Source organism: Gossypium hirsutum, chromosome D01 (genome assembly GCF_007990345.1).
Source record: "Gossypium hirsutum isolate 1008001.06 chromosome D01, Gossypium_hirsutum_v2.1, whole genome shotgun sequence".
Lineage (NCBI taxonomy): Eukaryota > Viridiplantae > Streptophyta > Magnoliopsida > Malvales > Malvaceae > Gossypium > Gossypium hirsutum.
The window spans coordinates 2,448,962-2,474,545 of record NC_053437.1 but is presented as its reverse complement, the minus strand read 5'-3'; the positions used below and the strand labels follow the sequence as shown (position 1 = coordinate 2,474,545).

Sequence of the window (25,584 nt, the reverse complement as noted above, 5' to 3'; positions counted from 1 at the left end):
TCTTCATAAAATCGAAATTAGCTTCTATACTTTTATTTTCAGGAATTTAGTCTTTCTACTTTTTCAATTTCAAAATTCAAGTCCAATTAGTAACACTGTTAATTTAAAAAAAAAAGAAGAAGAAAATACTCACTTGCTAGCAATGTCACTAAGAAAATGACGTTATAATGAACTTGAATTTAACCAAATAATTTTAACAGTATTAACAGTTAAACTTAAATTTTGGAGTCTAAAAAATAAGGCAACTAAATTTCTAAAAATAAAAGTATAATGACTAAATTCTAAATTTACGAAGAATACATGGACTTATGGCATATTTTAACCTATTCATTTTTATCAAACAATGTAATTATATTAATTACTTAATTTTACTAATTTATCAAACAATAATTTATTATACTTACAAAATTTAATACAAAAATTTCAACACTTAATTTTTCATTTTATCAAACAAATAGATCAACCAAACCCCAATTTTTGTAGTTGTAGCATTTTTTTTAAAATAATCTTTATGATAGGTTTTGATCATATACCCGTAAATAGGAAAATAATGCGCTTCAGCGCATTTGAACTCACTTCATCCTGTATTGGGATCAATGTCCATGCCAATCAAGCTAAAACTCAAAATTTTCCCGTAATTGTAGCATTTTTAATACTTATTCCCATACCTAAAAAAATAACTTAATTAGATCCATCTCTATCTCTATCTCCATTTTTTTTTTCTGTTTAAATTTTCTTATATCTTATAATCATATTAAATTTTGATAATATATAAAATCAAATCAAGTTGAACACTAAATTATTATTTTTATTTATTTTCTCACCACAAAATTCGAATTTAGAGTCTTACTAAAAATGTAACTCATATTCATGCCTTAATAGGGTTCAAAATTCAGCTCCACAGCAGTCTAGCTGGATAAATATGGGTACATAATTATATGCTGACACCATTTTGTTTAATAAAAGCAAAGGGTACACAAAGATTTCAAATAAATGATCACATTTAAATATGAAAATATACATGTTTTGCTTTACATACGTGCCCTACCATGTGGGATCCTCCTTTTTGTTTCCCCAATTGGGGTGGGTGCATTGTTGCATTCATTCATTTATACATATTTGTAAGATTTGAATGGACCCATATCAAGCTTTAATTAGGGAGGGGTAGGATGTCTACAAATATCTTTTTCACATTTTGCATATTTAGATTATGGATTCATTCATAAATAATATATGAGATAATATTTGGATTCAAAGTTATTTTCGTTTTAAGAATAAAAGACAGAAGTTTGAATAAAAGATATCTGAATTCGCTTTATTTTTGTGAATAGTGAGTTTTTATTTACTTCGTTTCATATAAATATAATGTCACGCTTACTAATCTTTATTTTTTGATGTAAAACCTAAAACTACCCATAATTCTTCCCCAACATTCGAACTAACTTCCTCTTACACTGGCAATAATGTCGATACCAATTGAACTCAAACTCAATCGGCTGAATATCCAATTATATACTTTACATTTTAATTTTTTTTAAAATATTTTATACCTACTATATATAAATATTTAACATGTTTCAAATATCCAAAGGCTAATTTAATTAATTTGGATTCGAACAGTAATGCCCAAATTCAATATGAATAATAAACATATTCGAATTTTAAGGAAGATTTGTATATTCTAATTTTGCGAAAATTACAGATATCTTATATAAAAAAATAATCAAATCTTATTGAAATTTAATAATGTTAATCTATCTCAAAATGAGTTTTATTCTATGATCTTTTATATGGTATCTTCACATACAAAGCTAAAAAATATTTAGTGGAAGAGTACACATTAAGTTAAAAACATACTAGAATTTAATAATAGCTGCACCACTTGATGGTTTTGAGGCAAAAACATAGAGACCAAGGTCATTTTTGTTGATCTTACCTTTGTCAATCCTAGATTTGTAGAATTGTTCCTGGTATACAATAAAAAATGTTAATATGCTTTGTTTCCTGTATCCGTAAAAATGAGCGAAAAAATTAGGGGTGATAAACGTTATACCGTCAATTTGGCAATGAACTGGGGTACGATACTCTCTTTTACTAACGCCACTGTGCAACCACCCCATCCGGCTCCGGTCAGCCTTGCTCCTAGAGCACCATTGTTTCGGCATACTTTTACTAGTTCCTCCAACTCCGGGCAGCTGATTTAAATGAAACAAGAAAAGATAATAAGCGATGGTTACTGGTGACTACGACAATATGCGGACATGTCAATTGAAACAAAGTGCAATTACGGGTGCCAGACTTAGTTGAGGTGAGGACCTTCACTTTGGCATTCAAACTAGCTAAGGAGATTCATTCATGGTAGTGAACATGCTCGAGAGTGCGGATCATGACATGTCTATGCTTCGGCCAACACCTCGTTGAAGCTCGTGGACTCATTTTGGGATTTTCAGTCTATTTCTTTTGTACGTGCTGGTAGACTTGGTAATCTAGGGTGCACCATTTAGCTACAACGGGCACGGGGATTGTATTATATTTTTTATTTTGGTTTTGATTATATCCTAGTTTCTTACATGAGTTTGTACTAAAGGATGCTATTTCTACCCTTTTATCGAAAAAAAAAAAGAACTCCAATGTACTGTAAAAAAAAAAAATAGTTTGACAGATTGTAAGCATATGTGTGATAGTTGTACCTGCATTCATAGAGAACACCACAGCTGTGGTGGCTATCATTCATAAGATCGCCGAGCTTCTTCAGTTTTTCCTCCTCACTACAAAATGGGTTTACTTTTCATTAAGAATATAAAAAAGAATCGAACATGAATAGGCAAGGTTCAATATCCAGGCAGAGGAATATAGCTCCATTGCACAGTCAAAAATCAGGATAGAGACATATAAAGAACTATAGCCATAAAAGATCACCTTAACTTCGACTCCACGGTTTCCTTGAAAGCATGAACACGGTTGGCTTCAGAGAACACATGAGCGGCTCTCTGGAAATTAGAATCAAGCGATAAATGAAATATAAGTGCGATAAATGGAAACAAGAATTAAAGAGGCAATTTTCTTTGTGCATTTCCCAAAGCAGTTCAAAGATCTTGCTAGTATTTAAACATACAGATGTAACAGAAGAAAAATATATAAATGAAATATAAGTGCCAAGTGTATATATATAATTTATATCATAGCTAATTATGATACTGATTTGAAAAACAATTCCATTCAACTTCAGCCTAAGAGAAGTACCTGGTGCAACTTGAAGTGCTTGGCTGCTTTTAGCACATCCAACGAAGTTGGGTTATCGCCCAAGATTGATGGAAGATGTTTCTCAGTGATTTTCTCAATTTCTTCGGCAGTATATGGCTTCTCCTTCAAATATTCCTGCAGCAAAAGGTAATATATATATAGTTTCAAATAATAGAAGATAAAGAAATTCCATGAAAATTTAAATATTGGCAACTGAGATTATAACATAGACCATAATATTGCAGAGGCAGAAAAATAAATAATAGAAACCTTGACAGCAAGTACAGGATCATTAGAACCGTGACCCTTAGCAAATTTAACACATAACCCTTCAACATCAGAAAGAGTTTTGACTTTTGCTATTGCCTCCTGTGACTTCATTCCCAGCTTTATACCAAGCACGATCTGAAATTTCAAAAAAGACAAACATGCAGATTATAAGAATTTCCATAACAAAGACAACAGATACGAATCCCTCAAAGTTGCAATATAACTTACAGCAGCCAATCGACATTCAACAACTCTGTTATTATAATTTGTAGCGGCTGTAACAGCCTTTTTAGATTCTGCCAATGAATTGGCTATTACAAAGGTACCACCAGCAGGGAGTTGCACATCAGTTGCACGAATAGGATTGAAATCTATTAGTTCAGCAAACCCGTTTCTAGCCATCACGGAGATTGCCTGTCATAATGAAACAGGTGTGAACATTTTCAGTGATAACAAAGTAAATCAAATTTGGTAGCTCGTTAAACATCATGATGATTCCGGAAAAGTATAACCTGGTCCATTCCACCGGACTGCGTTCCAATGTGCCGTTCACAATCACATGTAACTTGGGCAATTTCTTTCTGTTTAAAGAAAAGATATTAAATTTTCAGACATTGAATTGTGATTACCAAAGTGAAGATAGCATACCTTTGGAAAGTTAACACCAAAAGCAGCCATAATAGCAATTGTAGATGAACAAACAAAAGCGGCAGAGCTTGATAGACCGGAACCTACGTAAAAACGTAAGATAACAGTCAAGTTTTGTGTAGGAGCATACAAGGTAAAGTTTTATTCATTTAGAATCAGAATCTCAGTCTACTTGTAAGTGATGTAAAAGAATACCAGTAGGAACTGTTCCATCAATAAGAACATCAAGACCAACAGGCACACCGACATCTACTCCTTTTGACTTGGCATATTCATAATAACCTTTATACCTGGAGAATGTAAGCAATACTAAAATCACCATTTGAGAAGAATCATAGAAACATAATAACAGTAAAAAATCGAAGAATATACCTGAGAGGTCCCTATATTATAGTGATCTCATCAAATTAGTCCCTCTACTATTAAATGGATCAATTTAGTCCTTGTGCTATTAAAAAAAATAAAAAAAAGCCAAATGAATAGATTTAAATTTGGAATTGAACTGCAATTGAGAAAGGCATTTTTTATATAGAAAATGTTTACTCTGTTACAACTTGGACTTATTTGATTATTTTTAATAGTATAGGGACTAAATAGATCCATTTAATAATAAAGGGACTAGTTTGATCCATTTCCTATAATACAGGGACCTCCCAGATATTTAACTGTAAAAAACCTATGCCATTTTAAATATAACTTGTATATCAACTTCGAATTAGAATTAGAAAGAAGATATATGGACCAAAAGAATTCGATATCTCACCCACAAATAAAATAATGACCCCATCTATGGTTTTTCAAGTCAATTGCCTGAAAATCAACAATGTCAGCTAATTCGACCCCAAATCCACAGTAATTCTTAAGAAAATAGATCCATAGAACATGCAAGAACTAATTCAACCAGGGGATGGAAATCAAATATATATAAACTATCAAAGAAACGTTTAGCAAGTTACTTAACCAATTCAATAGCCATAAATGAAAGAAAAACCTTCAGGCTAAAAATTGATGAAGAATGAAAGCTCAAACCAAACCTGGTTAGGATCAGCAGGATAAGTACAAGTAGTGTACTTATCATTGACGTTAGCTATTCGGAGAAGCTTTTCAGCCTCTCCTTTGTCACGCTTTCGAATTGCAACAATCGTGTCTTGCCGGATTGCCATCGGCAAGACCGAGTATCCTTCATAGTCAATATGTTCTCCAATCAAGTTCACTCTCCCTGTAGGTAAATAGCCATTAATGATCAAGGAATTTGAAATATTTTTTTCTGGCCCATTTTCTCAGAAAACAATCACAAAATTCTGATCCGAATTTGAATCAAATATTTTCTTAACCATGCAACGAAAAAAAAAAGAAATTCAAACAATTTTTCTCAGTGTTTCTCGGGAAACAATCAGAAAATTCTAATCCGAATTCAAATTAAACATCTTATTAACCACGCAACCAGAAACAGAAAATTCTAGTGCGAGTTCAAATTAAACAATTTCTTAACCACGCAACGAAATAAAAAAATTCAAACGATTTTTTCTCAGTGTTTCTCAGCAACCAATCAGATAATTCTAGTGCGAATTAAAACTAACATTTTCTTAACCGCGCAACGAAAAAAAAGAACTCAAACAGTTTTTCTCACAGTGTTTCTCAGCAAACAATCAGAAAACTCTAACGCGAATTCGAATCAAACATTTTCTTATCCACGCGACCAAAAAAAAACAAGGAATTCAACCAGTTTTTCTCAGAGTGTTTCTCAGCAAGCAAACAAAAAATTCTAGTGCGAATTCAATTTAAACAGTTTCTTAACCACGCAACGAAAATAAAAAGAATTCAAACAGTGTTTCGCAGCAAAGAAACAGAAAATTCTAGTGCGAATTCAAGCCAAACATTTTCTTAACCACGGAACAAAAAAAGAATCTCGCTTAGTGTTTACTGTTTAGCTAATTCGAACAGAGAAAAACAGACCTGGAGATCGAGCGAAGACTTCGGGAGGGTGACCGAATACTTCGAGAAACCTGGACTTCAGTTTACCGAATCGAAGCTTAGCTTCTTCAAGCTGTGATCCTTCTCCGTACACCGGTTCAAGCGAAGAGTATATTGGAATCGGAAGCTCACCGTGGTTCGCCATTGCTCTCTCTGATGAGCACCGCTACTCTTTTTTTTTCTTTCAATAATTACTCTGTTTATCTTAAGGAATAATTTGATCGTTATTCGTTTTATAATAATGCTTTAAATATTAAAATCAATCTTTTTCATTTTCAATTTTTATGGCATTTTTTAAGGTATTATGTCCATAACGATAAATATATCAATTTGCAATTAAAAGTATTAAATAACACGTAAATCACGAATTAATATTCAAGTTTAAATGGAAAAACTATAAAAATAGTCACTTTTATTTATCTCAGATTACATTTTAGTCATTTATGTTTGAAATGTTACGTTTTACTCACTTACGTTACCGTTTTGTTACGAAGTGGTCACTCTACCATTAAGCTCTGTTACCTCCCTAACGGCGGTCTTACGTAATTAAGACGTAACATTTCAAATATAAGTGATTAAAATGTAAATTGAGATAAATAAATGTGACTATTTTTTGTAGTTTACCCAATTCGAAATATAAAACTAATTATAAAAATTACAAAAAAAATTAGTCATTTTACTTTATTAAAATTTAATTTTCACTTAAAAAATTGTAATTTATTTTAAAATATTGAATAATTTATTGAATATTAATTCACATTAAATAGTTAAACTCGAAAATTCTAGCATCTAATAGAATATAGACTACACGTTTCTGCGTAGGAAATTCGATAACGATTCAATACTCCAATCCCAACAAAAACGATAATTATTATATAATAATAAAATCAGTGTACCGCAAAAGAAGGGCTAATTCCATTAGAGGTCCTCAAATTATAGTTTTAATTTTAAATTAATCTCTAAACTTTAAAACTTTCTAATTAAGCTCTCATGATATCAGTATTACATAAACCAATTCCTTTTGTTAGCCTAGCCATTAGCTTAAATGTTAAATGCCGGAAAAACTTTAATATGGAATGTATTTGAATATATGGATTAAATTGTAAACATGTATTTGCTTATTTCATGAATGGTTTAAATTCGACGTGTTGAAAAGTAATTCTTGTCAACCTCCTGACCCCGTTTGTGAAGTAACTTTACTGACAATGTATCAAATAATTTTCCCATGTTTATACTGCATTTAGATGATCAATTATAAGTTAAATTTTGCTATTAGTCTCTCCACTTTATGAATGTTGTGAATTTAGTCCCTATACTTTAATTTGGTCATTTTTAGGTCTTTGTACTTTTTGAATTTTAAAATTCAAGTCCTCACCAAATTTAAATTGTTAAACTCATTAAATCAAGTTATGCTATTTCCATAATTTGAAGCGGCATACATATTAAGTCAACTTGTTATTCCCACATATTACTCACTAAAAATGCAATTAATGGATTAACAGCTACCATTTGCGTCGGGGCTAGAATTTCAAAATTCGAAAAGCATAGAGGCTTGAAATGATCCGATTGGAGAATATGGACTAAATCTACAATTGTACGCATAGTACGATACTAATAATTGAACATAACTAAACAAATTTAATTACCACTAATTAGGTCAGAACTAAAATTTTAAATTTTAAAAATTACAGGAATTAAAATTAACCAAATCAAAAAATTAAAAGATTAAAATTAATCAAATTAAAATACTGATATTAAATTCTTAGCTTCCACACAATACAATGACTAATAACAAACTTTAACATTAATTATCAATGCCACCGACATGCTTAGGTCCACATGTGAAAGCGCCAATTCATGGTTCAACATTTTCATGTGAATGCCTTAAAAATAGTGCCTTAAACTTATATTTTGGATCAAATGGAATTCGTCTGTTTAAAATTTTTTTTTTTTTTGAAATAAAGTTAAATCAAGTTTAAAGTGAACCGAATCGAATTTTTAAGTTTAGAGTAGATTTTTTTAAAGTTACAATAATTAGAAAAATTAATCATTATAAACACTAAATTGAATAAATCTAGCATACTGAAGATATATTGCACATTATCAGTGATTGTTTTTTCCGCTAAAGAGGTGTGATTAAATCTTGTGCCTACAAATTATCATTCACAGTTTTTTTTTCAGAGAATCTCCTAGACTGGGTTGAGTCAAATTTGGGAGATCATAAGTAAGATCCAGGTTTCTCAATTCCTTCGCCATCTCTTTATAAATTGATAGTATGACGTTTATGAGAAAATAGGAATTTATTTGTTTTCCAAAGATTATCGTGGAGTTTAGGGGAAACCATTAAGATTTCAGTGTGATGGGCAAACCAATACAATGCTACTCATAAGTGGGATCCATCCAGAAGATTTCACGAAGATTCATTCTTTAGGAGAAATATTACGACAATTAAATAGTTAAAGTGTAGGTACGTGTCTTTAGTTTATGCAGTTTTTCACCCAAAAAAAAAAATCTAGTTAAGAAACGAGAACAAACATGAAAATAAACCGTAAGAGTTCATAGATCAAACCACTTCAAACTTAAACATGATATTAATACACTTTATACTTTTTCATTTATTACAATTATACATATAATCATTTAAACAAATTTTAAAATATTTACATTTTAATATCATAGGGATAAATCCTAAAATTATACATGAACTTTGATTTTATGTAATTTTATACATAAAATTTTGATTTGGTTTGATTCAATTCTTGTAAATTATTAACACAATTATTGATGTAGCATCATTTTATGTTCATATATTGCATACATAAACAATTATATTTATCAAATATAAAAATAAATTGATGTATTTATTTCTTTAAATACATATGATTTAATCAAAATTAAAATTTTAAGTATGCATTTAAACCACAATTAAAATTTTACGTGTATAATTACATCAAATTAAAGTTGAAATATAATTTTAAAATTTACCCCTAATTTTATATATATTATTATAGATTTAATTTTTATATGTTATAAATTAAATAACATATAAAAATATATTATAAATATAAAAAGCCTTAGGTAAAGATCGAGGCATGAATAGCCCAATCCCAACCCACATTTTAAATAAACCTAATTTTTTTATTCAAGCTTATTTTTTTGACCTAATAATTTTATTAACTCAACTTGTGAAACTTAAACAAATAACACAACTTAGATCTACGACCACGTGAGACTTTCGAGTATTATTGTGCTGCTGATATCATTTAAGACCAAATAATCTGGACATACTTATCATCAAACCAGGTAAGTTTTGCCCACAAATTCTCTAAACATTTAATCAAAACTCGTATCCCCCTACAAAGTTTTAAGTTTCGACTGCAAATAGTTGGATTCATCAAATAATAATAATAATCAAACGGTTAAACTTAAAAAAAGTTGGATAAAAGGCGATGGAATTACAGGTAAAAAAAAAGCACCCCTAACGATCACAGTGAAAACAAGTGTTCCATATGATGTCCAAACGTTTTACTATTTAACTATCATATTTCAAAAACTGCTCCCAGCAACATAAGCATGTGTTTTCTCACTTCATTGAACCTAGACTGGTGGAAAGTGTAGATACGGGGAGACCATGGAGCGAAATTCCATATTGACCGGGATGAAATGTTCAACGAAATAACGAAAAACAGGGAATACGAGCATACTCTCCACATCTATGTAATGGAATGGTATTCTAGGTTCATGAATCCTTAGATGTGCTAGAAGCAGCAATTTGACGAATTCTTCGTTGATGAACATCCCAATTATACACACGAGCAATGGTTACCTGCGAAATGGTACCAAAACAATCGGGAACAAAAAACACAAAGATGCTGATGATATGTACATATCATATATGTATACCGAGCAGGCATTAAGCACAAGGCATCTATTGCAAGAAAGTCCTTGTGCCATGTGCTTTTGGTGGATTTAATCCTTTTACTATAATTTGATCATTTTTAGTTCCTTTACTATTCGAAATGTGTGTTTCAATCCCGAGATGAACCCTTTTTTCCCGTGTGGTTTATTTTTCATGAACACGTGATGATGGAACATACATGTTGTGGCATTTTTTGTATGGTTGGACAATTTTTTTTGCACATTTAAAAAAGACAAAAAGAAAAGATATTGTTTTCGTCCAACTGTTCAAAAAAATGCGAAGTTGTATATGCCCATCACCATGTATTTTAACAAAAATGAAAGACAAGTCAAATTATTTGACAGAACTAATGCTGAAAGGTTGACATCGGGACTTAAAACACACATTCCTTGAAGTAGACAAACTAGAAAAGATCAAATTATAGTAGGGGTACTAAATCCACCGAATAAACATAGTACAGGGACTTTTTATAAATTTGACCAATTTTCTAACATCGCTAATCAATATGAGCTGCATAAGGAGCTAGTATGCTTTAAAACATCACTAGACACTAGGAGTGTAATATAATATAGAACAACGATACTACCTGGGTTACAGTCACTTGATCCCTCAAGAACTGCAAATCAGCTATAAGAACTTCTAAACTTGCTTTTGCGTTTTCCAAGTTCTTTTTCAGTAGCAAAGTGGCCTGCACATGAAAAGTTACGTAATGAGTGTTTTCTGCTGTTAAAACGCACAAAAAGTAAGCAACCGGTTGCAACTATTGCACCTCTTCACATGAATATTCCAACATGACATTTGCTCCCAGCCATAAACAAACTGAATCGTTATCCTCAATGCAAGCTCGTGAGTATATGCCTTCAGAGACTTCGAAATCAGCAATAAGAGCCTATATAAGCCAAAAGTACCATTACAAGTCAATAGCATATATGCAACACATTTAAGAGATAAAGAAGTCCAAATCCATTTTTCGAGCTTGTTTGTACAACAAGCTTGCAAACTGTAGGATTTGAGAACTTAACACCTAACCAAGCACAGTATGAATGTCTTATACAATTCAAACCCAGATTCCAAAATAATAATCATGCCTGAACCTAGTGAATTTCATGCAATATAAGCCCATATATAGCAGATTACAAATTCACCAGGTTTAGTCACATGAGAAATGAACAAAACTAACGAGTTTCATCGTGTTTTAGTGATCCATAACACCTCAAGTTCCAAAAAGAATGAAGAATAAAAATCTTCTTTAAACAGAAGAAACACAACATAGAAGTCAAGATATCAGAGAAATACGAACCTCACCGGTACCCTTCTTAGCTTCTAGAGTGGCAACCACATCCAAGCATTTCTCGATATCAGGAATTTTTGCCTGATGACCACAATAAAAAATCATATTATCCAAAAAAACCCCATGACATGTCGATATCTTTAAGCAAAATATATTGAGCATGAATGAGAAAGTGTAGCCTGGTTGAACTTTGGGAGGGAATTAACATAGATTAACCCAACATAAACCATCATGTAACTAAACATCATCGGAACATAACATGGTATGCATGAATAGCTTAATTGCATTCACCCAGAGCCTATACAAAAAGCTTGAATTAGAAAGGCAGATTCTAACATGGTAACACCATTAAAAAAGGGAAAATTGCATGCAAAATTTGATTTTGCCTCGCTACCGTTCTCTCTTGGTATAAACTAACAAGCATTTCCCCAAATAATCAAATTCATAGTAATTTACCATGGACCCCATAGATGGAGAGCCATTTTGTTGTAATATCTTTGAATTCAAGGATTGAAAACCAATTAACAATCAAATAAATCAACAGCATTTCCCATGATTGGTTCACTAATGAATTTATTTTTATCACTCTTCATGAAAAATGGTCCACCATTTTTTTAATAAAACACATTAACATAAATATAAACTACAAAAATAGCAAAAACACTATCAAACATCTTATACTACACTACAAAAACAATTGCAAGTGAACGAAAAATATCTCAGTATAATACCTGAAGATCCCGTTGCTGAGCAAGAAGTTTCATCTCAACCAATTTATACTGCTGAAGCCTGAAAATTCAATAGCATCAACCAAATAAAAGGATAAAGCAATTCAATCCCAACTAAATACGAAAACAAAAAGGAAACCCTAAAAAATGAAATTAAGTAACATTGAGAAGAAAAGGAGGGACCTTTCTTGGAGAAAAGCGAGGGCGGAGTTGACATCGAACCCGGTTTGAGTGAGATAAGTCTCGACATCTTCTACGAATTGAGCTCCCGGTATTCCTCTCCTCTCCGTCGTCGTTTTGGGCGATTCCGTCGAAGACGAAGATGCAGCTGCCATATTTGATTGTTTCACGAAACGAGAAATGAGATCGGAGGAAGGTGTTTCGCCGGACGATCCGCACGGCGAGCTTCGAAGGGGCTTTTTCCGGTCGTCGCTCTTGACTGCTGTGGGCGGCTGAGCTAGGGAGCGGAGCTTTGGATTTTGAAGGTTGATACACTGAATAAGAGGAAAAAAAGGGTCAGTGAGTGAGATCGTGAGAGATACTGAGATTAGATTATTCGAACTGAACGACGTCGTTTGGATGGTGGAAACGAACTCTATAAGATGGGCTACATATTTGGGCCTAGTTATTATTTTCAGCCCAAGTTCTTATATTAGCCCATTTGATAATATCATACAGGAAAAAATGAGTGAAAGTACCTGTCATGCCCTTCTATTGTAGGGATTGGTTTAAATTAGTCCCTATATGGATCAATTTAGTCATTGCATTAGTAAAAAGAATTAAATAAGACCAAATTTTAACGGATTTAACATTTACTGTTAAAAAATATTATTTATTGTTTGACAAAATTAACATTTTAAAAGCTTTTATGACTCTAAAAATGAAAATATTTCGTTTAAAATCGAACTACTAATGAAATATAATATAATATTTCGATTATCGATTCGTATATTATGTGCTTGTAAATTATTAAGAAAGAAATATTTAGATTATCAAATTGATTGTGTTTGGTAATAGTTAATTTTGATGATAATTGTTGAGTCTTAGTTAAGCTCAATCGGTATAGACATTGTTGTCGATGCAGGAGGATGTGGGTTCGAGTATGTTAAAGCGCATTATTCTTCTATTTATGGATTTTTTAACAAACTTATTCAAATCTAAATTAATTTAATGATTTGTTTCACTATTCAAAAATAAAATATATATTAATATATATTATAATCAAATTTAAAAAAATATATATTTTTAAACAATAATTTGGATTGAGTGAGATAAAAAAATTGGTTCAAAATCCAATATTATAATCTATTGTGCATTAGTATACTTTTCAATAAGATATTTCATTCATGTCAATTCAATGATTACATGTTAATTCTTGACTTAATCTTAGGTTAGGCATTGATTATCTCTATGTTTATAATCCTTAATTAGATATTAAATAGACCAATCAAATTATCAATATTGGTTGGTGATTTAAAAAAAAAAAGAAATCATATTAATTTAATTAGATATTTTGATATTTGAAAAGGAAAGGGTTTGGTGTGGTGGAGGATGGTAGCTTCCAAGCTTTTTTCTAATGAAAGGAAGTTTACTTGTTGATGAATATTGGAATTTGATTAGCTCTTAACCACTTGTTTAAGTGGGATTGCTTTGTTTATCCATCACATCTAAATATTTTTTATTAAACTATTTAAAGGATTAAGGGTGTAAAAAGTCTTTAAACTTAAAAAAAAAAGTATTTTTTTTTTTGCATTCAGTTGAGCATTTGAACTTTCAAAATGTATCAAAAAGGCTCTCAAACTTCTTCAGAATAAATCAATTAAGCCCCTTTTTTTTCACTCATCAATTGGTACTTGAACTTTCACAATGCATCAAAAAGACCCTCAAAATTTTTTAAAAAAGCAATTAAGCCACTGCTCTTATTGAAAATTAGAAAAAATAAAAATATTAAATATTAAAATTTAGATAAAATATTAAATTTAGATAAAAAATTTAAATTTTAATAAAAATTAATTTTTTTTATAAAAATTGTAAAAGAATTATAACAAATTGTAAAATTTTATACAAATATTTAAAAAAATTTAACAACCACTAGCTTTTTTCATTTAAAGTCATCGTGTGCCGCAACACAGCGTGATATGTGGCAAAAAATGATAAAAAATTAAAAGTTATAGAAAAATTATAAAATGCTTCTTTTGATACGATAATTTTTATAAAATTTTTCTTATATTTTTTAACCTACATACATATATACATATATATATTTTTCTTATATATATATATTCCTATAACTTTTTTATATTTATATGCATATATACATACTTATTTTTTCTTATATTTTTTAACCTACATACATACCTGTCTATATCTATATACTTATTTTTATAAACACATACATATGTATCCTTTTTACATTCTCTTTATTTATTTATTTACGTTTTCATTGGCATTTTAAAGGAATGCTTTAACTTTACTTGCTTATATATTTGTTATTTTGCATGTTATTAATTTGTCTCTTTTATTCATTCATTTTTATTATTGTTGCTCGTATTATTTTTTATACCATCACATTCAATATTGCTTTGTACGCATATTAACCTTATATTTCATTTTAACTATTTCGAGTTAGATTAATTTATCTCGATGCATAAGTTTCGATTTTCAAATAAGCAAAATCTCGTGTTTAGATTCTAGAAGGTCGTACCCTAACTTACTGGTTTTCGATTTTCACAATAAATCTAAATACATGAATCTTTTCAAACTCAAGTTTTAAATGATCTCGGGAATTAAGAAAAGATCGTGTCCTAACTTACTGGGCACGACCCCTTTTTTAAATCCGAGATAACTAAAATATCTTTTAAATAAGTGAATTTTCAATATTCATTCGCGCATCGGGAATTCAAGACATTGTGTCATAACTTACTGGATATAATTCTCTTTCTCGATTAACGTGAAATATGTCCTTTTTCCCATAAATTTTCAACATATCAATAAAGGATCGTATTCTAAATTTCTTTAAAGATTTTAATTTTCGACACTAAGACATTAATTAATCAACTAGGTACCAATTTTAGGCGTTACGAGGGTGCTAATCATTCCTCGTACGTAACCGACTCCCGAACCCGTTTTCTGAATTTCGTGGATCAAACTTGTTGTTTTAATAAAATTAAATTGTTTATTAAAAACAACCACTTTTCGAGGTGATCCGATCACACCTCATCAAAAAGGATCGGTGGCGACTCCCATTTTCGTTTTCATTTTTCAAAACCTAAGTCGACCCCGTTTTCATAAAAAAAAATGGTGTCAACACTTACTTTATAAAGATTAAAAACTTTACTTATTGAAGGAGATGCTATTGCTATAGTGGAGAAGCTACAAGCAAATCATGACGATGGGTCTGTAATCAATGCTTATTACAGATTCGAAATCTTTGAGTGCAAACCATAATATGGTTGTTTTTGTTCATGAATAAAATTTTAAATTTTTAAAAATGTATGAATTTAAAATGATAATAATTGAAAATAAATATTAAACTCATAATTTATGCAAAGTACGAGACTAATAAAAGAATTTGACATAACGAATTTAACTGTTATTGTTTGGACTGAGATTAAATTTTCGACATTTAAAAAGTATAATGATCAGATTTAACCAACTTACAACTTACAAGGACTAATAACAAAATTTCTCCATTTCATTAATTTAAATAAGCTTTGAAAAGTCAACATTTTATGGGATGTAAAATTCCATTTTGCTTTCTTTTTTCTTTTTCTTTTTTTCAGCCGAAAGCATTTTTTTTAATTATTTTGAAAAGGGTATGATTGCAAGCATGTGTTTTAACAATAAGGTGACACGAATTTGAATTTCACACACACAAAAAAGGTGGTAATTGCTTTTGAAAATGTTATTATAAAAGCTTGAATTGTGACATCCAATAAGAAACACTAATGGTGGATGTTGACAGCTGAAAAGTGCTGCTTTTTTTTTCACTTGCTTTGTGATAATATACATTGATTAAAGTGATATTTAATTAAATAACCTATTTATATTAGAATTATGGACAACATTGAATATTAGCTCGATTGGTATGGACATTGTTGTTAATACAAGAGGATGTGAGTTTGAGTACACTGAAGTATAATATCCTTCTATTTATGAATTGAGGAAGGGATATGAGTAGTTCTAACATTGTGTCACAAATAACAGATGTAATCAAAATTTATAATGAGATTATTCAAAAATAATATATTAGTACTCTAAATTATACATATTTTCTTATTTTCGTACCTATTTTTTTTATAATAGTTTAGTTTTTGAATTATCATTTTCATCCTAGTTTACTAAAAAAAACCTTTTTCAATAAAAACATAACATATAACATGTTATAGAAACAGGTAACTTTGAGGAGGAAATAGGGAAAAATGAACTCAAATATGAAAAGGGTATGATTGCTGTTGACACCATTTTTTTGATAAAAACGGGGTCGACTTGGGTTTTGAGAAAAATGAAACAGGAGTCGCCACCAATCCTTTTTTATAAGGTGTGATTGGATCACCTCGAAAAACGGTTGTTTTTAATAAATGGTTTGATTTTATTAAAACAACAAGTTTGGTCCGCGAAATTCAGAAAACGGGTTCGGGAGTCGGTTACGCACGAGGAAGGATTAGCACCCTCGATACGCCCAAAATTGGTACCTTAGTTGATTACTTAATGTCTTAATGTCGAAAATTGAAAACTTAGAAGAATTTAAAAATACGATCCTTGTATTAAAACGTTGAAATTTTTTTTGGGAAAGTGGGCATATTTCACATTATTCGAGAAAGAGAATCATATCCAGTAAGTTAGAATACAATGTCTCAAATTCCCAATACGTGAATGAATGCCAGAATTTTACTTATTTAAAAGATATTTTAGCCATCTCGGGTTTAAAAATGAGTTCACGACCAGTAAGTTAGGACGTATTTCCTTTTTTAAATCCCGAGATCGTTTTGAAATTTGAGTTCGAAAAATTCGTGCATTTAGATTTATCGTAAAAATCGAAACCCAGTAAGTTAGGGTACGATCCTCTCGAATCTAAACACAAAATGCCATTTATTTAAAACAAGTTTTGACATATTGAGTAAAACGAAACACGAAGTCGTAATAAGAGAATGTGAAAACAAATTACATTGTTGATATGCATGGCAAAACCATAATAAATACAAAAGTATATAAAAAAAATAATACAAGCAATAGCAATCAAAATAAAATAAATAAAAGAACAAACCAACAATTCACAAAATAACAAATGTATAAGCAAATAAAATAAAATATTCTCTTAAAATAATCATGAGAACTTAAATAAATAAGTAAATAACAATATGATTAAAATTATAAAAAATATAAAAGTACATATATATAAATATGTACATATATGTAAGCATATGAAAGAAAATAAAAATAAAAATATGAATACGTATATGGATTTACATATATATGGATTATAAAACATAAAAATTATATAATAATAACTATAATAAGACACCTACACTTTAAACTTAAATAAGTAAACACAAACAATAATATATTAACAATAACAAACTATAATAACAGTCATAATAATATATAATTTATCAATGTTATTAATAAAATATCTGAAAATAATAAAACAAAGGGCTAAATCGAATTTTGAGACGAAATTTGGAGCTTAAAATGCAAATAAACGAAAAAGGGGGTCCCGAGGGACAAAAAATAATGCGCCCGAAGAATGGAGGGCTGATTGAGCAAATATTCCCAACCTTTAGCGCGCCATTTCGTTCAGGACCAAATTAGAATAGGCGCAAAAATCGCGGGGCCAAATTAAAAAAAATAAAAGACTTTATTATAAAACCATTAAAAAGCGGAAGGGCTAAAGGTGCAATTAGCCCTTCCGTCGAAAACACGCGGATCCTCCAGGAGCGGGTCGGGTCGGCCAATGGGTCAGATCAAAACGGCGCCGTTTTGGTGCCTGAGAAGGCTGCCCAAAACGACGTCGTTTTAAAAGCCTATTTAAACCCAGTTTTTTTCAAAACACTTCACTTTCAGCCCTCTTTTTTTTAAAAAATTTTCCTTCTCTTAAAATCTCTCCCCTTTCCCTTTCTCAGCCCAGAATCCGGCCATGGGTTCCGGCGATCTTCCGCCATTGACGGCGTCGCGCCGGCCACCGTACACGGTGGCCGGAAAACTTCACAAAAGGTATATATTTTTTTTTTACACTTTTCTCTTTATATTATATATATATAAGTAAATAAACAAAAAGAAAAAAATATATAAGAAGAAATCGAAAATAAAAGAGAACCCTGCTTATCACCTTTAAACTTTTTGCTTTTTATTTCTGTAAATGCTATCAAAAGGGAAAGAAAAGCCCACTGTTCCCGAAAAAAAAAACCCTCCATTTTTCTCCTTATGTTCGGCTTTTATAGCGAAAGATCAAAAAGAAAGAAAAAGATTTAATCTTTTCTTGTTTTGTGTTGTCTGCTTCTTTTTTTCCCTTGTTGCGTGTTTGTTTCTCTCCTTGCAGGTGATTGACTTGGAGCAGGTGGCGCAGTGGAGTGGGTGGTGACGGCTGTGAACAGAGGGCAGGTGAGGCACAACAGGGGGCTAGGGTTTCTGCCCTAGTCTGACTGGGTTTGGGGCCGGTTGGGCTTATTGGGCCGATTGGGTTAGGCTAGTGGGCTGTCTTGTAATGGGTTTGGGAAGGGTTCAGATTGGGCTTGTACAATTGCAAGCATGTGTTTTAACAATTTCACACACACAAAAAAGGATGTAATTACTTTTGAAAAAAGAAGCACTAATGGTGGATGTTGACAGCTGAAAAGTGCTGCTTTTTTTCACTTGCTTTGTGATAATATACATTGATTAAAGTGATATTTAATTAAATAACCTATTTATATTAGAATCTTGGACGACATTAAATATTAGCTGGGTTGGTATAAACATTGTTGCCAATACAGGAGGATGTGAGTTTGAGTACGCTGAAGTATAATATCCTTCTATTTATGAATTGAGGAAGGGATATGGGTAGTTCTAACATTGTGTCACAAATAACAGATGTAATCAAAATTTATAATGAGATTATTCAAAAATAATATATTAGTACTCTAAATTATAGATATTTTCTTATTTTCGTACCTATTTTTTTATAATAGTTTAGTTTTTGAATTATCATTTTCATCCTAGTTTACTAAAAAAAACCTTTTTCAATAAAAACATAACATATAACATGTGTAACACCCCTTACCCGTATTCGACGCTAGAATAGGGTACGAGGCATTACCGAAACATACACTTGTAAACGTATTAAATCGAGTCATAAAATTTCATTAATTATTAAAGCTTTCAAATTATTAACATGGTTTTACAATTCTTCACAATATAAATAATGCAACATTTCCTACCAACCACAATCGAGCTTCCGATAATCATTTCAATACATCTAATAATTGTACATATTACCAATAACAATTCAATTACAATAATAAATCACATTTCTATATAATATTCATTACCAAATAGCATTCACTTCAATTAAAATTATACAAAATATAGTTCATATGAACTTAACAGGCTAAATTGCAGAAATACCAAAATTCAGGGACATTTTAAAAATTTCTATTTTTCTCGAATTTTCACCCCAATCTTGATCTAAATTAATATTTCATTCAATTTACTAATTTAAATAATAAAAAAATTCACTTTATGCAATTTGGTCACTTTTTGACATTTTTACAAATTTACCCATAAAGTTTCACATTTGTTCAATTTAGTCCCTGAACCTAAAACATGTAAATTGATCATTTTTAATGAAAACTCATGCTAGTTGAATAATCATATATTTTCCTCCTCCTCCTCTCCATTCCACATTCTTAATGTATATAACATGCTTATAGGTAACATTATCTATAATTTCACCATTTACTTATATATTCATAGAAAGCTGTCCACTTGAGTCATAGTCACTAAATTATTTATATCTTGAGATACAGAACTCTAAATTAAGATCCGTTAATTTTATCTGAAACTAGACTTACATATCTTATTACCATAAAATTTTCAGAATTTTTGGTTTAACCAATAAGTACAGTTTATTCTTTAAAATCATCCCTGTTCTGCTGTCTGACAGTTTCGACCCTTCTTCACTAAAAATTAATTATCTCCTTGTACAGATTTCAAATGATGTTACCATTTGCTTCTATTGAAAATATACTCGTTAAGTATTTAAACATATAAATTTAAGCCTCTAATTATTTTTATCCAATTTTTGATGATTTTACAAAACCTATTATATCTCATAATTTATAATTCCATTACTTACACCGTTTCTTCTATGAGAAACTAGACTCAGTAAGCTTTAATTTCATATTTTTTTTCATCCTCTAATTTCATTTTCACAATTTATGGTAATTTTTCAAAGTTAACCCACTACTGTTGTCCAAAACTGTTTTAGTGCAAAATATTAATTACTAAATTTATAACTTCCTTATTCCCTTTCTCTATAATATTTCTCATCACTTTCACTTATTTCACTTCACTAATATATCAAGAACATAAGACTTTATATAAGAAAACTCTACTATAACATCTTTTCCATGCTATTTCAATAATATCAAACTTAAAAATATATTGAAATCTCAATGTTCTTACCTTGTCCTATTGATTTCAATCTTTAACTTGATTTTCTCTCTACTTCAGCTTCAATTTCTTGAATCCAACTTGATATTCTAGCTCCCCATAGTCTTCTTGTTATCTTTCTCTCTTGATGGATATGAAAATTCTTTTGATTTCTAGGTGAAAATAGTAAGTTTTTGGAGGAAGGACCAAATTGTAAAGAAAACAAAACTTTTCTTATTTCTTTCTTCTCCTCACGTCGGATACATGGAAGATGATGGGTTAGTTGCTTTTCATCTTTCTTTCCACATATATATATACTAAATAAATTAATAATAAAATAATAAAATATCATTTAAAAAATCAAATTAAAATATTAATAAACTATTTATTTATTTATTAATATCAAATATCTCCAACATATCATTATCTTCTAGATTTCTCTCTCTTCTAGTTGACCATTTTGCCCTTCATGATCTTTTAAAATTCCATCCTTGAGTCATCACTTAATTTGGTAAAATTATGATTTAGTCCCTCAAACTTCTTCACCTTTTTAAATATGGTCCTAATCTATCCATTTTTCTTAGTTTCTAGATCATTCCACCCTTAAAATATTTACACTATTAGTCCTTCAAATTTTTCATATTTACACTTTAACCCCTCAAATTTTAAGTATTTACCCTTGGGTAACAAAACTTTTCTCACTTTTGTAATTTAATCCTTTCTTGAATTAATATGTCATAATATACTTTCCAATGTTGACGTAACTCAATTACCCTTTTTATCACTTTATTTCCTTAATTTACCACATCAAGGATATTATCTTACTTTCTTACTATAGAAATTTTCGGGGTATTACAATTTCATAGCTAGTTAACCCTTCTAGCTTCTAGAATTCAAATTCTACATTTTATACAAATAGGTCATTTCCTTAATTAATCACTAATTCGATAAAATTTTCATATCAGTATTTTCATGCAACCTTCTTATCATAATGCAACCCATGTCATAATTTTAAAATAAATTTTCCTCGTCGGATTTGTGGTCCTGAACCACTGTTCCATCTAGACCCAAAATCGGGCTGTTACAACATGTTATCAATAGCCAATAGCCAATGGCTGAAGTGGTTTGGGCCCCTATCAGTTATCAAGTGCATTTTGTCACCTACCTTAATTTGTCACCTCATCATCAAAAATTCGAATCCTCAAAAAACCAATAAACAAAATCAACCATTAATCCATCAACGAGTAATAATATTTCCAGAGGTGAAAATGCTGGATTTCCCCTCGTTTTCCTGTTTCTTTTTTTTTTCCGGTTAACAATGGCGGATTGGATTCAAAAGCCATGGAATAATATTAAAATTAATAATAATAATGGAGGTAAAGAAGTAAAGAACACATGTATTTAAATAGGGGCGATATTTTCGTTTTGAAAGAAAAAATTACGTAAAAGAGAGAGAGAGAGAGAGAGGGTGAGAGGGTGACACTTGGAAATTATAACAAAGAAAAGTGTCACTGCCTAGTCGGCGGCGGCGAATGAGGTGGAGGGACTGAGCTAGAGTTGGCGGCGGAACCAGATAGCAACTCGGCGAGAGTGGTCATGGCTCGAACTTGCATCTCAAGTGTTGCTATGTAATCAGTAGCTTTTTCAAGAATAACTGGTAATGGTTCCTTTCGGCAACCGAGAACTAATCGTCCAAGAACTTTCACTTTCCTTAGAACATTCGGTGTACTTCTCGCTTTCAATTTCGAAATGCTAACTCTCGGTTTCTTCGACCGGCTATCCCGGTGATGGCTGCCACATCAGCGGCAGATCCTCTTTTTCGAAACTTCAGCTTAAGCCGGCCCGTTAAAATGGCTCGACTCCACCTGGTTTTTCCTTTAGCCGTGATGGCCAAAGCTTTATCAGTAGCTTCACGTACAGCTCGACCACCGCGTGGAGCCGAAAGAGAAGGAGTGGAACCGTTTTCCAGACTGAGATGACTCAAAGCTTCAACGAGTTTCGAGGAAAAGATCTACTGCTGTGTCTCTGATTTCCATCTGGTGTGGCTCTGGTTGATCTGATTCTCTTTGATCATCGGTTTCTTCTTCTTCATCATCATCTTCCTTCGATCAGAATTCATGTTTGTCGATGGATTCATTACTGTGGACGCCATCACACCGGATCAAATCTGTACGATTCGGTGAATTACAAAAAAATGCAAAAAAAGGAATTTAGATTCAGAATTTTTTAGATTTTTGAAACCAAAATTCCAAAAAATAAGAGAGAAAAAGAATTTATTACGGCTTTTGTTGAAGTCAGAGAAATATGTTAGAACGGGGATGAACGGACGGAACGGAGTCGGTAACGAATGTCGATGGTTCGTTGTTAGAGGGAGAGAAAAGGCCGTAAAGAAAGCATGCGTCGGTTATTGGGTATTTTCCCTTTAATTTATTGGCTTTTGGTATTGGCTGGGGGTGTGGATCGTTCGGTCGGACCGCTCTTGCGAGCGTGTTCCGTTTCAATTTTTTTTTGCAGAATGTTTGACACGTGTATTTTAAAATAATTTAATTTTAAATATTTTTATTTAATTATAAATGTCACTTACATTGTTTTAATATCTTTATACATTTTTTAATATACACAATTTATCATCTCCACGAGTTATATATATACTTATTATTAATAAAGTCTCTGATTGAGTTTGTATAACGAGTTAATCAAATATCAACTCAGTTAAAAAATTACGAAAATGTCTTTTCATAATTAAAACAAGTCATATTATTTGAAATTATTTTAGCCTTTTCATTTAAAAAACAAACAAAAAAAAAAGTATGCTTATGATGTGATTTAAAATCATGCCAAATCTGTAACACCCTTTACCCAAGACCGTTGCCGAATTCGAGCATGAGGCGTTACTTGACTTAACTTAAAAGTTCGGGGCATAAAAATTTACTTTTAAAAGTTATTTCACTGTTCACAATAAAGCTGTCCACCTGCGCGGCAGTCACTAAATAAATTATAAATCAAGCTAAAAAACTCAAAATTCATATCTGTAAATTTTTCAAAAAACTAGGCTCATATGTCTATTCACCATAAATTTTTAAGAATTTTTGGTTTAGCCAATTAGTATATTTTATTAGTTAAATTCTCCCCTGTTTCACTGATCGACTATCTTGACCTCTCATCACTAAAATTCAATTATCTCATTGTACAGACTTCATATGGTGCTTCCACTTATTTCTACTTAAAATAGACTCATTAATAAATCTAAAAATATAAATTATAACTCATAATTCCTTTTTTTACAATTTTTAATGAATTTCTAAAGTCAGAACAGGGGACTTTAGAAACTATTCTTACCCTATCTCACTAATATTCAAATATATAAAAATATATAACTCTTTTTCTTACTCTTTTTCTTTCATGTGAAAGTAGACTCATTTAGCTTTAATTTCATATCTCACTCAACTTCTAATTCAATTTCCACTATTTTTGGTGATTTTTCAAAGTTACATCATTGCTGCTGTCTAAAAATTGTTCCATTGCAATTTTATTTTATTTTTTAAAAAGTTTCAATATAACCCCTTTATAATTATCTAACATTCCCTGCAAATTTCATTTCACAACCAATTTTAGTATTTCAACTACTTAATTTAAATACTAATAAAGTTCAACCAATCAACCATTTCAAGCTAAAAACATGTATATTTCAATGTCTAACACAACCATCACATTTAGATTTACTTTGCATACTTAGTCATTCATTATATTACTTTTTACTTCAATTCCCTATACATGCCATATAAATCAAAAAGTTGTTTAACAAAATCTACTGGAGTAAATCTAGATAGTGTGATTCTTGATGTAGATTCGATCCTTCGAACGTATATATATATCAATCTACAAGAAACAATAAACACACACAAGTAAGCTTATAAAAAGCTTAGTAAGTTCATAGGCAGAAAACATAAATCTTAACAAACATTTATACACTTATACAATATACATCATTACTAAGTTTATCTGTCAACCAAAATCACTGGTGAGTCCCTTGGTATAAATTCACTACTACTTATTCTTTTACTATAATTCTTTTGGGCCCATTTACTATAATTCTTTTGGGCCCATTTGTCACTTACCATCCTTAATCAAAATTAGGGAACGGTTACGGAAAATTGAGTACTTCACTTTCACTTTGCCATAGTATAACTATGGTCTTACGTATGATCACTTATGGCTTGTCCCTGATTAGATAAGTGTAGCTAAGCTACCACTTATCACTTGCCACTGATCAGATAAGTATAGCTAAAGCTACCACTTATCACTTGTCATATGTCACTGCTCAGATAAGTGTAGCTGAAGCTATCACTTATCACTTGCCACTTGTCACTGATAAGATAAGTGTAGCTAAAGCTACCACTTATCACTTGTCACATGTCACTGATCAGATAAGTGTAGCTGAAGCTATCACTTATCACTTGCCACTTGTCACCAATCAGATAAGTGTAGCTAAAGCTACCATTTATCACTTGTCATTGATTAGAAGTACTCAAATTCGACGTTCCGCTCAATTTGATCATTTATTCAGTATTTGCATTTTTATTTTATTCTAATTTCAACAATAAATATATCTCATCATACATTATATAATTCATGAATTTAACATTTAATCATTAAATTTCAGCCATATGAACGTACCTGGGTCGATTTGCAGAATTTGTAAAAGTTTAGGGACTAATCAACTACTTTTTCTTTTCCTCGGCTTGCTTCGGGTTCTCGATCTAAAATAAAAATTTATTCATTCATCAGCATCTAATTCAATTCTAATTCATTTCACAATTTATGCCCTTTAATTTTTGAAATTATACTTTTACCCTCAACTTTACAATTTTTGCAATTTGATC

General features: G+C 30.8%; 3 protein-coding genes across 3 annotated transcripts; all 3 read right to left on the bottom strand.

Annotated features, from left to right (window-relative positions):
• Window positions 1-1,712: 1,712 nt before the first annotated feature.
• LOC121213728 (galactokinase) lies at window positions 1,713-6,385 on the bottom strand. Its single transcript, XM_041086736.1, has 13 exons — window positions 6,118-6,385; window positions 5,196-5,380; window positions 4,925-4,971; window positions 4,357-4,451; window positions 4,162-4,244; window positions 4,026-4,094; window positions 3,742-3,927; window positions 3,514-3,648; window positions 3,244-3,378; window positions 2,920-2,990; window positions 2,691-2,768; window positions 2,054-2,195; window positions 1,713-1,967 (listed from the first exon to the last, which is right to left on the bottom strand). The coding sequence occupies exons 1-13, from the start codon at window positions 6,278-6,280 to the stop codon at window positions 1,857-1,859; spliced, it is 1,500 nt and encodes a 499-aa protein (XP_040942670.1). The 5' UTR covers window positions 6,281-6,385; the 3' UTR covers window positions 1,713-1,856.
• A 3,119-nt stretch (window positions 6,386-9,504) lies between these two features.
• Window positions 9,505-12,641, bottom strand: LOC107936148 (probable prefoldin subunit 3). The gene is made up of 6 exons (XM_016868820.2): window positions 12,257-12,641; window positions 12,077-12,134; window positions 11,355-11,426; window positions 10,824-10,943; window positions 10,641-10,742; window positions 9,505-9,961 (listed from the first exon to the last, which is right to left on the bottom strand). The coding sequence occupies exons 1-6, from the start codon at window positions 12,406-12,408 to the stop codon at window positions 9,875-9,877; spliced, it is 591 nt and encodes a 196-aa protein (XP_016724309.1). The 5' UTR covers window positions 12,409-12,641; the 3' UTR covers window positions 9,505-9,874.
• Window positions 12,642-22,137: 9,496 nt separating this feature from the next.
• On the bottom strand, window positions 22,138-23,040 carry LOC107936111 (transcription factor bHLH147). Its single transcript, XM_016868773.2, is given in 2 exon segments — window positions 22,138-22,481; window positions 22,484-23,040. Coding segments are annotated over 2 exon segments (642 nt in total). The 5' UTR covers window positions 22,854-23,040; the 3' UTR covers window positions 22,138-22,209.
• Window positions 23,041-25,584: the final 2,544 nt, after the last annotated feature.